This window comes from Callithrix jacchus, chromosome 21, assembly GCF_049354715.1.
Source record: "Callithrix jacchus isolate 240 chromosome 21, calJac240_pri, whole genome shotgun sequence".
NCBI classification, from domain to species: Eukaryota; Metazoa; Chordata; class Mammalia; order Primates; family Cebidae; genus Callithrix; species Callithrix jacchus.
The window spans coordinates 44,815,963-44,828,767 of NC_133522.1; the positions used below are offsets into that span (position 1 = coordinate 44,815,963).

The 12,805-nt window shown below is 46.0% G+C and overlaps 1 protein-coding gene across 5 annotated transcripts in view; it reads right to left on the reverse strand.

The window, feature by feature from the left end:
• Positions 1-417: 417 nt before the first annotated feature.
• LOC128930339 (uncharacterized) overlaps positions 418-12,805 on the reverse strand; it is a 37,850-nt gene continuing 25,462 nt past the window's right edge. For 3 of the 5 annotated variants that reach the window (XM_078358410.1, XM_078358409.1, XM_078358408.1), the window contains 4 exons: positions 7,016-7,069; positions 6,804-6,891; positions 4,173-4,262; positions 418-2,043 (listed from right to left, as the gene is read on the reverse strand). In XM_078358410.1, the coding sequence (XP_078214536.1) occupies positions 1,910-2,043; positions 4,173-4,262; positions 6,804-6,891; positions 7,016-7,066 (363 nt within the window). In that variant the 5' untranslated portion in view covers positions 7,067-7,069 and the 3' untranslated portion in view covers positions 418-1,909. Of the gene's footprint in view, positions 2,044-3,836; positions 4,263-6,803; positions 6,892-7,015; positions 7,286-12,805 lie in introns of those variants that run through there. The other 2 variants (XM_078358407.1, XR_008478285.2) reach the window with 2 other exon arrangements.

The following is a 12,805-nucleotide window of genomic DNA, read 5'->3' on the forward strand; positions in this document are numbered from 1 at the left end:
ACTGGGCACGTTGTATTTAGGTCACGTGACCTAAAATGCCGGGTGGGACGACTTACACAAACTCTTCATCCGCATATTTTGCACAGCCACGTCAATCCTGCGTTCTTGTTAGAAGGTGTGGATTGGTATTTTTAATTAGTGGCAGCTGCCTGTAGTATCGAGCCCAGGAGTTCAAATCTGCTTCTGCCATCTAGGCACCAAAGGACCTCAGGCTGATTAACCCCTTCTGGACTCTGGTTCCCAACTCTAAACAAACAATAGTAATGGCACCTCCCTGGGAGGCTTGCTGTAACGATTAAATGAGATGTTGCCACAAAACACTGACCCACAGTAGGCATTCTCTTTGCCCTTGGATTTGTTTTTCCACAATACAAAGTCTATGTATCTTAGAAAAATCAAATGATGATCTGCTTATTTATTGAGCACATTGAAGGGGTGCCTATAAGGTTATTGAAATTAATATTTTTTTGTTTTCTGGGTCTTTTACTTAGAAATAAGGATTGATGTAAGAAAAAAGGGGGAAGGGAGGGATGGAAGGAGAGAGGGAGAAGGAAAGGGAGAAGGAATGGAGGGAGGGAGGAGGGAGAGACCAAGGAATGGAAGGGAGGGAGGGGATACGAAGGGAAGGAAGGGAGAGAGGGAGAGAGAAGGAGAGGAGGGGAGAGAGGAATAAAGGATGAAAGGAAAGGAAGAAAGGAGGGAAGGAAGGAGGGAAGGAAGGAAGAAGGAAGACAGGAAGGAAAGAGGAAAGGAAGAAGGAAGGAGGGAGGGAAGGAATTGAGCCTATTTTAACCAAACAAACACAAAGAACTTAGAATGGCACTAACTCTATTTGTTCCCCATCTCTACACGAAAATCAGAAAGAAACAAATGTCCCCCCGATTTTTGCTTCTTTACCAGACATGCTCGCAAGCCTCTGCCTGGGCAGGCTGCGGCATGTTGCACCTGTTTGCAAAGACCTTCCTTTTCTTGAAACAATACACTGAATAAATACCCCTGGAGTTAGAAATCTGTCAAAGCACCTGAAAAGGGCTGGGAGGGTGCAAAAACTATACTAAAAAAGGCATTACACACAGTAAGAGCTTGCTCAGTCAATATTTGTTGAAGGGATGAATTCTAGCCTCCGCTGATACCTTTGAGCTGTAATGTCTCTTGGCTGCAAAACTGTTCCTCCATTTCAGCTTTCTGTGTTCACGCTGCCACTGCACAGACCAGACCCACCATCTCATGTCCCCTGTTTTATAGGATTCACAGCACATTCTCAGACCACCTGTATCACAGTCATCTGCTAAAGAGGCATATTCCAGGTCTTTCCAAACGCCAAAGGCCAGGGGTTCTGAAGATCAGTAGTTCAGTATGTGATTGGCACTAAATTGGCTTCTTTAGGTGAGGGGAAATGTCTGGTTTCTACAGAGGGGACCAGGGAGTGCTGACCTGGGGCCCCAGTCAGCCTGCACCCTGGGGTGAGGACAGTGGGGAGCCAGGGGCACGATCATTATTCTCTTTCAACCTGAGGGTCTAAGAGACACTGTTTAAGAAGCTTCAAATAAAGGCTTATTATTTAAACTGATAAAACAGCCCGCTAAGAGACCAAAACAGTGACAGCCTCAGTGCTGTATTAGCAGGAGGGAGGAGGAAACCAACCTTCACTTCTCATGGCAGAACTCTACCGATAATGCCAAAAATGAGTATTTTTGAAGCGGTATACATACATTACTTAGCAACCTGGGGTGGATTGCCATTAGAACTAAAAGCAGAAATAGTTACAAGATTTCACTTACAACAGTGATTTCTGTGAAGCTAGCCTGGAGTGGGGTGGCCAGGGCAGGGAACTCTTGTTTTCCACAATAAAATATTTTTATATGGGTTGATTTTTTTCCCCCAGCCATTCTTAAATCACAGAAGAAAGTTAGGGTTTGTGTCTGGAAAGCATCTGGGCTGGTTGAGTCAGTCTCTGGGGTTGGGGCTGGTAGCCCATGAAGGTGACTCCAGAAGGTCCCAAATAAGTCTCTGAGCTGGTGCTGAACCTGGCACCAGGTACCTCTGCAAAGTGAATGAACAAATGAATAAATAATGAGAGAAGAATCAGAGAAGCCAACGCTGGCTGTTTAGTATGCACACGGCTGTGCCAGTCTTGCCCAGTGACCCAAATAGAAAGGTAAAACTGACTGTGCCTTCACCTCAAGGTTCCTCTTCCTCTCCTGCACCCTTTTATTTTTTTAACCTATTCTAATTTCACAATAAGGAAATAATAAAAGTATCAAAAGTTACATCATACATAAACCATTTCCCCAAATGTCCTTGGCTGGCGCCATCACCCAGGAGCTCCCCAAGGTGGCTAGTGATCACAGAAGGTTCCATTGAGACCCCTCAGCAGGCTACACCAAGGACAGCCCTCTCAACCTAAAGAACTTTCTGGTTTAAAAAAAAAAAGAAAGAAAGAAAATCAGTGCTTTTAAGACTTAAATCAAGGTCTTCAACAGAAAAGCCTGAGACAAACAAAAACCAATGATTCTGGTTTTCAACCAAGCTCAAAGAGCCTTTGTGGAAACAAATCAAAGCTCCCGGCTGCCAGCTTATTAGGTTTAATCATCAACCGTGCTTATCAGATCCTTGACTTGTAAGTCCCTTGAAGAAAAAAAGTGCAAAATGATTCCCTTTGTGCTTTGGAGATTGATATCACAGCAGGCCTTGAGGTCAACTGCAGAGGTGGTTTAAGTGGAAATTATAAGCAGGAAACAAGACGCACTCATTGGATTTCTTCAAGTTGAGCAGAGAAGACCTCCTGGGCGCCACATGTCAGCTTTACCTGCTAGAAACACACACTCACCTTGCGGTCCACGACCCTGGAAAGGGGAACCCCTTGAATTGGTTGGGTTTTGCTTCCCTTGGCTAATTCTTCACTATGGTTTAGAGATTCTGGGTCTTCCGGTGGCATTTGACTCAATCAAGGTGACCAGCCATCTGGTGAAACTGTCTCTTCCAACCTGATATACCCAAGTGCTATGGTTCCAATTTCAACATTCCCTCCCAGGGATAGCAAACAAGATCTATGGGTAGATAACGACAAAAATATGGCAAACAGTTGACATTACCACCCACGAACCTGCGTTAAGTCAGGTTGGTTCGCTGGCACCGTGAAGCCAGCCATGGCACACCGTCTGACTCAGAAACGAAATACACAGCAGCCAAAGAGGAAAGCAAAAGACAGACTAAGCCTCCACTGAAGCTGCTCAGATAGACCAGAGGAAGATGCCATCCCACACCCAGCTCAGCCTCTTCCCACCTTTCTTCTTCGTCCTTCTCTCTGGATCTCACAGTTTAGTTCTCACACTCTTCTCTCCCATTCCCCAGGGACACCCTCTTGCTTGCTCTCTTCCTGTTAATGTAGCAGTAGTTCTCAAACCTTCCCATGGAAAATCCCACCAGTTTCTTCCTTCCTAGGACCCTCTCCTTTCCTTTCCCTATACCAAAAGATCAAGACCAAACTGGCATTATAGAATGGGGGACCTGGAGAGTGGAGTCAGAAAGAGACTGGGATTATCGGTGCACAAAATACGTGGTTCCTGGAACACTATGAATATCGTGTTGACGGCCTGCAATGTGTTGGCCGCCATATTAAATTACTGAGTTGAACAGGTGTCTACATTGGGCTTTTCTAAGTGCATTCTGAGGACACTCTTCTAGGGAAATGCTTCTTACTAAGAACATTTGATGGTTAAATACATTCGGAAAATGTGTCATCTCTTATTCATCCTCTGAAGACTCCCAGTACACATTACATTTTTGATAATTCCAGCAATAGATATACTTATTTGTCATTGGTTAACCCAGTATTTCCCTCACTTTTTTTTTTTTTTTTTGAGACAGGCTAAGCTCACTGCAACCTCTGCTTCTTGGGCTCCAGTGCTCCTCCTGCCTCATCCTCCCAATTAACTGGGACTACAGGTGCACTCCACCACCCATGGCTGATTTTTGTATTATTTGTAGTGACGGTGTCTCACTCTATTGCCCAGGCGACAAACTTATTTGATCACCAAACATACTTGATCATGGAAAAAGAAGCAGCTAATGTCAGCATCACCCCTGGCCGACATGGATCTTCAGGATGGGAGTCATCAAAGTGCAGATGTTCATTTGTGTTGGCTCTGGAGCCCTGGGCAGGCACTCACCCTGATTTACTGGGTTGTTTGTGGTGGTGTAGCTTGATGATTCTTGCAGGACGTTTTCCTCCCCAGGAACAGAGGCTAGGAAAAGATAAGCTAGGGAGACAATTCAGGGATGGACAGTTGTGTAAACACAGAACGTTTAAAAAGAAAAATCAGCAGAATCATTTTGTTGCTACTGCATGGGATTCCTTTCCAAAAACTACTCATGGCTTTTAAAAAGCTCAAAGATCCTTTCGTTTGCTTTCTTACACTCCCATTCCTCAGAGCCCCCCCCACCCCCACCCCTTCCTTAGCATCATGGTTTCTTAAATGGAATGATCTTCTCATGGTCCACAGTCCTAGGAGAGGAATGGAGACCCCTCCAGCCCCGAGCCAGCCTCCCACGTCTGACACTGGGGCTGCTATTTTGAAGGGTGCTTCGAGATCTGCAGCTCCAGGCATTTTGTTATTTTGCTATTTGCTTTTGGAACTTCTTAAAACGAACCTCAAAGACGAGAAAACTCCTGTTTGAAATGAATTCCTTTTAGAATCCAAGAAATGACTCATAGAGGCTGTTTTGGCATTTATGTTCCCTGTTAAGATGATTAAGCTCATAAATTCTATTTTTGAAATGCAGTCTTTGTACCCCGAATATTTTTCCAGAACAACAACAACAACAAAAAAAACCTGAGATGGAGGTGGGGGAGGAACGATACTCTATTTACATGTTTGCTGTGATTTAAATACACGCTGGCGCCTACTTAGACTTTTGAATTTTATCATCTATTTTTCCCACATGATTAAAGAGCTTGGGCAATTTTCTTCAGTAAAGTTGCTTAAAATGCTCTTATTCTAAAGAAGAAACTGACTTATAAAAATATTCCTAGCTCCTACGAACAAGCTCACGTCTTGTGCACATATGAGCTAGTAAGATTAAAAACTCTGTTTTCACCCAAATGTCCGATGACCAATGAATGAATAAAAAAAATGTGGAATAGTATTCAGCCTTAAAAAGGAATAAAATTCTGATACTTGTTCCAAGTAGGAATATATCTTGAGGACTCTGGGAGCACACTTTTAGAAATACCAGTGGCCTGGGTCTTCCCCATCCTGTCTTTGATTATACGAACACTGCTGCTCCCAAAACAGCCAAGTTACTCTCAAAACTGAAGCTTGGCTTGACCCAAGCCCTCCTTCAATCACAAAACTGGCGCCGTTCCAACTGAGTTAGGCGGCTTCCTTAGGGCCATGCAACGATCTGTCTTTGCAGGGGCAGGTGCAGCCTTCGTCTTGGGAAAAAAGTCTCAACTGTAGAAATGTGATGGCCCCGAGATTTGTTTTAAGTTATATAAGTTTTACGCACCGACGCCTTTGTTCTTGTGTAATAAACTGTCAACTGCAGCATGTTCAAAGTAGCTCGACCCTCTCTTTGGTCATAAAATTAATCCTAATCTAAAAACCACTCTTTCATTTTTAATTGCATGGCAAGCCCAAGTTTTTAAGAAGCGTTTTGTTGTTCGGTACTTTTGATAGGACCTATAAAGCAGCGCGGCTCGAGATAAAGGACATCGTGTGCGCCTCTTCCAGAACAACGAGCGGCACTGCTTCTTTTTAACTTTTAAGTTCGGGGGTACATGTGCAGGTTTGTTATGTATGTAAACTTGAGTTACAGACATTTATTGTACAGATTATTTCATCACCCAGGTATCAGGCCTGGTATCCATTAGTTATTTTTCCTGATCCTCTCCCTCCTCCCACCCTCCACCCCCAAGTAGGCCCCAGTGTGTGTTGTTCCTCTCTATGTGTCCATGTGTTCTCATCATTTAGCTCCCACCTATAAGTGAAAACATGCAGTTATTTGGTTTTCTCTTCCTGTATTAGCTTGCTAAAAATAATGGCCTCCAGTTCCATCTACGTTCCTGCAAATAATATGATCTCATTCTTCTTTACGGCTGCATAGTATTCCATGGTATATATGTTTTTATCCAGTGATGGGCATTTAGGTTGATTCTGTATCTTTGCTATTGTGACTACTGCTGCAATGAACATACACGTGCATATGTCTTTATGACAGAACGATTTCTATTTCTTTGGTTATATACCCAGTGTTGGGATTGCTGTGTTGAATGGTAGCTCTGTTTTCAGCTCTTTGAGGAACCACCACACTGCCTTCTTCAGTGGCTGCCTAATTCACACTCCCACCAACAGTGTGGAAGCACTCCTTTCTCTCCGTAACCTCACCAGCATCTGTTATTTTTTTACTTTTTAGTAACAGCCATTCTGATTGGTGTAAGATGGTGTCTCATTGTGGTTTTGATGTGCATTTCTCTAATCATAAGTGATTTTTTTTCATATGCTGGCCATGTGTATGTATTCTTTTGAAAAGGAACTGCCTAAACTCAAACCTCAAAAGAAATATGCTGCTTTTTGAGTTTTAAATGAAAAATAAAGTGTCAAGAATAAAGATCTTTCAAAAGTGTTATTTTTGAGAGTCTCCGGCATGACTGAAGAAGTAATGAACGCCCATCTCATGTATATCTTCATGGTGCAGGCCACATTTCAGAATTATGTGTTAAGAGATACACACAGTCAAGGGAGTGACCAGCCATTACATTCCAAAACGAATCCCTGTGAAATATAGTATGATCTTTTTACCTTGATTTGTCCAGAACCACTTGGTCATCAGTCTTCCCTCTTTATGATGCACCCGCATGGATTGTGGTAAAGTAGAAACTGTTGAGGACTGAATAGATCAAATATAGACAAAATCGTCAGATAGGCTTTACAGATAAGTTTGCCACATTTTTTCACGTGTAGGCAATTCTCGCTGTCTTCACCGGGGCCGATCTGGAGTGACGCTAACTTACCCCAGTGAGCTTCATCCCCTCTGCTTCAGTTGTCTGGGTCACTGAGTTCATGTCCTGGGGCACAAGAGGTGGGGGAGATAAGAATGCAATTCCCATCAGTTTCCAGATGCCTCATTAGGAAGCTCTGTTTTTGGCCAGACCTGGGGGAGATACCATATAACATAATGTACACGAGAGGAAAGGCAGTGAAGTTTAGCAGGGCTGAGTTACCCCACCTGAGATACGAGGCTGGGCACCATAGTTCCCCAGTGGTGACACCTCTAATGGGGTAGAGAGATCACTTGGGCATGACTATCTTCAACGCCACGATTGACCTTCCCACCTCCATTCCTTTTCTGCCCTCCCTCTGTAGTCTGGGCAGAAAGAAGGAAGAGATTTCTTCTGGAGGGCAAGATACACCTCATAAGAGCGCCTCTCCACAAAGCCCCCCTTGTGATCATGGAAGGCAGGCAAAGGTTGGTTCCCTTGGGTGGGTGTCTCTTGATCTGGAATGAAGGGTGGGAGCTGGTGAGATCAGTGCTCTTGGGTGGCATCTCTTGCTCTGGATTGGAGGCCAGGGGCTGGTGCTAGCCCTTCCCTCGCCTTTGAAAACTCCCTTGGCTATAGAGAGCAAGATGGGAGGACACAGGCAGGGCCGGCCCCAGTGTAGCTGCCAGCTGGGGCTTCCATATGCCTTCCCCAGCCTTCCTGCAGATCCACTGCGGATGGTATCACCCAGACCTCTGCCTGCAGCCGAGGCCCACGCCTCTCTCAGATGGCACTCCACCAATCCCAAGAAAGGGGTAATGAGCCCCAAGAATGTCTGCCTTTTAATGGGAGCCAGTCCAGGCCCAAAGGGTTGTGGGAAAAACAGTGGGCTGGAAGGGGCCCCTCTGATCTTTGGACTCACATCCTTCAGGAGGACTACAGACTGCATCATTCATTCCTTTTTATTCAATAACTGTTCGCGGAGTTTCTGCTCTGTGTTCTCAAGGTTGGGAATCGGCAGCAAATGAGACAAACAGACTCTGCTCTCATGGTGCTGAGGACCTTGAGACCTACAGCTCTAAGCCAGGAAACCCAGCTTTCAAATCACAGCTATAAAGAACACCAGGGGTGCTATAAAGAACACCAGGGGTTATGCACTGAAGAGCAACTGAGCGGGGCTCAGGGAATGCCAAGCTAAGACCTCGGTGAGGAAAGGGAGCCAGGTAAGCAAAAATACAGGGGAAAAGCTTTGTGTGGGGAAAACGTGCAAAGGCCCTGGGGTAGGTGGTCTGGAGTATTTAAGGAATGACCAGTGTTTTGCAGCTGGAGGGGAAGGAAGGAGGGATATACAGAGATATCAGCTTACAGAAGTGAGTGGGGCCCTTCACACAGGGCATCATGGGGGAGGTGTGAAGATGGTCCCATGTGTCTTCTGAGGACACTCTCTAGTCTCCTCTGGGGCCCCAAGCATGGGCTGCTAAACCACTCAGGGGACCAGTGGAAAAAAAAACGTCTGATTCAAAACCCAGTGAAGAAGGCAGGCGTGTTGGCATGTGCCTGTAGTGTCAGCTACTTAGGAGGCTAAGGTAGAGGCTCAAGCCAAGGAGTTCAAGGCCAACCTGGGCAAAATAGAGAGTCCCTGTCTGTCACAAAACAATACAATTAAATAAAGAAAATCAACTGTGGACATCTGTCCTCCTCGCACACCGCTGAAGAGGCTCCTGCCTTCCCTGGCAGTCCCTTCATCTGCATCCAGCAGCAGACGATGCCAAGTACACATCTCAGCCTGTTGTATTCCCAACAGAGGAGGCGGAGCCAGGACGCCAGCCCATTCTTTCTACTTAATCTGCTTCCTCTACTGTTTAATTAGACCAGTTCTTCTCAATGGCGGGGTGCTGTTTCCCCCAGGGGACACTGGCAATTTTTGGTTGGCACTAAAGGAGCAGGGGTGCTGCTGGTATCCGGCGGTAGAGGCAGGGGTGCTGCTAACATCCTGCAGCACATGCGACAGCCCTCAACACCAGAAAATCATCCCATCCAAAATGCCAGTCCGTAGATCAGAAGGAAGATGAGCCTGGGGAGAGAACTCGAGAGGATTTTGCTCCAGAAAAAAATGACCCACAATAAAGCTGGCTCAGCTCCTTTCAAAATTAAATACCTTCCTTCTCTGTCACACACTGGAAACCGAGCAAGTTTCTATTTCAGGCTGTGGGGTGGGTTAGCGTCGGCTTGGCTGGCTGGCTGGCGGAGGCTCCGATTCATCATGGACAGCTAAGTGTGGTTTGCTGTGTGTCAGAAGGCTCAGGAGGGGCTAGGGCAGCGAGTGTGCGGGGCAGACCACCCTCATCTCCGTGGCATTGGAGCTTCCAGAGGCTGGAGCACACCCAGCCTGCTCCTTCCTGTGGGAAGTGGCTAAATGTGAAGCGTAAAGCTGTACGGACTTCCTGGCATGGTGGATTTTCACTTCTGAACTTGTTCCCCCCTCTTTTTACTTGCCTTATGAAGCTCCCAAATTCACGGCCAGGCACAGTGGCTCATGCCTATAATGCCAGCACTTTGGGAAGCGGAGGCAGGCAGATTGCTTGAGGCCAAGAGTTGGAGACCAGTCTGGGCAACATAGCAAGATCCCCTCCAGAACTGGGAGATAATAAATTTCTGCTGTTTAAGATACCCAGTCTGTGGTTCTTTGTTATGGCAGCCTTGGCAAACTAATCCACATCCTTAGAGCTATGAGGGGTTCAAACATTTCGTCTCTACAAAATAAATAAATTAAGTGCTCAAATCCAAAGCAGAGGTGTGTGTAGAAATACCTTAAATAGGTCTGACAGTGATGTCATTGTACAACATGGCTGTCAGGGTGGAAGTGTGTCTCCCAAAGCTGATATGTTGAAGCCTGAACCCTTGGTAGCTCAGAATGCAACTCTGTTTAGACATGGGGTCTGCAGAGGGGTAATTAAGGTAAAGTGAGGCTATTTGAGTAAGGCCCTAATTCAGTCTGATTGGTGTCCTCAGAAGAAGAGGAGACAGAAACACACACAGAGGGATGACCCTGTGAGGACACAGGGAGAAGACACAGGCATCTCTGAGTCGAGGAGAGAGACCTCAGGGGAAATTTACAAGTCAAGAGAGACCAACCCTGCCACACCTTGGTCTTGGACTCCAGCCTCCAGGACTGGGAGACAATAAATTTCTGCTGTTTAAGACACCCAGTCTGTGGTTCTTTGTTATGGCAGCCTTGGCAAACTAATCCCACATCCTTAGAGCTACGAGGGGCTCAGTCACTCTCCTGTGCAACCTTCCCCCCGGGGTCACCATCTCTTTTATGGACACACTCTGAGAAGCCATCCAACTCAGATCACTATTGGAGATGGAGACCTCACTACATCCCAAAGAACTTGTTTAGCATGGTAGATTAGCTTTCTCTTGTTGCTGTAACAAATTATTTTAATCTTGGGAGTTTAAGAAAATAGCAATTTATCCTCTCATAGTTCTGGAATCTATGTCCAATGTTTGGACGAGTTTGGAAACTCGTCCAAAACGAGTTTCCCTGGGCCAGCTCCCTCTAGGGGCTGCGGGGGAGAATCTGTTTCCTTGCCTTTCCCAGCATCTGGAGCTACATTTGTTGCATTTCTTGGCTCCTCCTCCCTTCCTTCCTCCATCTTCAAAGCCCACAGTGTAGCATCTTCCTTCCTCAATCAGACAGCCCTCTTCTCTTCTGTCTATGTAAAATCTCATTCTGCCCACCTCTTAGAAGAACACTGGAGAGAGCATTTAGAGCCCACCTGGATGACCCAGGACAAACTCCCATCCAAGACCCTTAAGTTAATCACATTTGCAAAGTCTCTGCCATATAAAGTGATGTCTTCACAGGTTCCAGAGATTAGAATGTGGTTATCTTTGTCGGGAGTGGGGAATTCTTCAACCTCACATATATTGGCCTCCTCTCCAAAGCTGAAAGTCACCTCTCCAGAGCTTCCAAGCCATCACTCCTTGTCCTGAACTCTGCAGCAGATAACCCATGTCTAACTCTTCCTATTTGAGATCTTCCTGAGCCTCTGAGAACAGTTCAGATGCACCTTCAGGGGTGCGCATTTCCAGACTGACTGCCCCACGATTTCTCTCCCTCCTTATGGGCTATGGCTTCCTAAGGCCTTCCCAGCCTGTTTCCTCTCCAACAGACTGGAGCTGGTCAATGTCTCTCAAAAAATGTGGCAACAAGAATGGGTGAGATGCTCCAAAATGACTCCACAGCCCAGAGAGCAGCAGGTGCCTGCCCTTCAGTGCCATAGGCCATGGAGCTGGCTTCAGCTTGCTTCGGGTATCTGCACTTCACCTGCAAGGCACTGAGGCCCCAGCACTGGAAAAGCACAAGAGCAGAAATCTTCCACCTTGTCTGCCATGGAGTTCCAGTTCCTGGGAACGCTAGCCCACACCCCTAACTGGGGCTCAGAAAATATCTGTTGACAAAACAAATGTAGCATCAACTCTACTTGCCAGACCTATGAGTAGATATTTATCTTTAATCTTTCAAGATTTCAACTCTGCCACGAATATAAAACATTTTTTGTCTCATATAAACAATAGTTTCCAGGAAAACAAAAAAGGGTTTTCAACAAACAGAGGGAGCCCAGCCAGAGAAGCTCTAACCCTTTAAGATTCTAAGACACTAGCTAGTACTTTGCAGGTTGGGAGTGTGAAAAGAAGTGACAAAGACCCCTCTTCCTCCCACTTCTGTTAGGAAGTAGGGGAGAGAGAAAGAGAGGGAGAGGAACATTTATGGGATGATGGAGAGTCTAAAAGGAAATAAAATAATTTCCCACATCAAACACTGCAGAGTTCAAAAAATAAGAGTGAAGTCTGATGAGGCCCGAATATTATCAGCTGTTATAAAAGAACAATCTCAATTTCGTTATAGCAGCTAAACTTGTACACATTTGAGTGGAGGAAAAAGTGGACCTCCCAACACAATCCTGTTTTCACGTGAGCAGGAAAGATGCTACTGCAGCCATGGGCCAGCCCAGACAGCCGTCTGCAGCCAGTGTCTGCTGTGTGTACTCAGCTCTTCACTGGCAGCCTCACCTTCCCTCCACCCCGCAGCCTTAATGGGGGTGATGCTGTCCCCAGAGGGCAGGAAACTGGTCCTTGAGTGGCCAAGAAATCTTAGATATCATAATGGTTTGTGGCCTTTTAAATCTTCATCTTCAATAGCACAGCCTTACTCTTTGGTATTGAATCTCCTTTGTTGGGAAGAAATTAAATTAAGTTTAAATTTATTAGTTTTTCTTTCTGGGGGGTGATAAGGATGGAAAGGTCGTACAACATGGCCCCAACCCACCCTGGCATTAGCCGCCCTGTGCGCCGAGGAGAGTCTGAAGCACATTCTCACTTGGTCCTAAGTGTTTGACTAGGATGCCTGATGGATGGAACCTTTCCCGCCAGCCACCAGCCATGCGGCACAGAGGTGTGAGCATGCATGGAGGAGCCGACGCAGTGGGCTGCTAGCACCATCTTCCTCGCTCCTCAAGGATAGAGGCTGTTTTCTCTTTTCCTATGACATATGGCTTCTGTTAGTCACAGGCCCCACATGTGGCCTCCTCCTGTGGCAAGCTGCTCCGCCCTCGCCAACTCTTGGTTAGTCTTTTCCTCATGCTTCCCAAAAGGGTGACAGGGTGGGTTGATCAGTCATTATCCAGTTTCCAATATCCCTTGTGTTATTTTCCTTGCAGCTGCTGTAATAAACTACCATAGACTTAGTGGCTTTACAAACACAACATTTGGGGCCATGAAGGAGGAAGAAACATCTGCTCTCGCCCTCCTACGTTC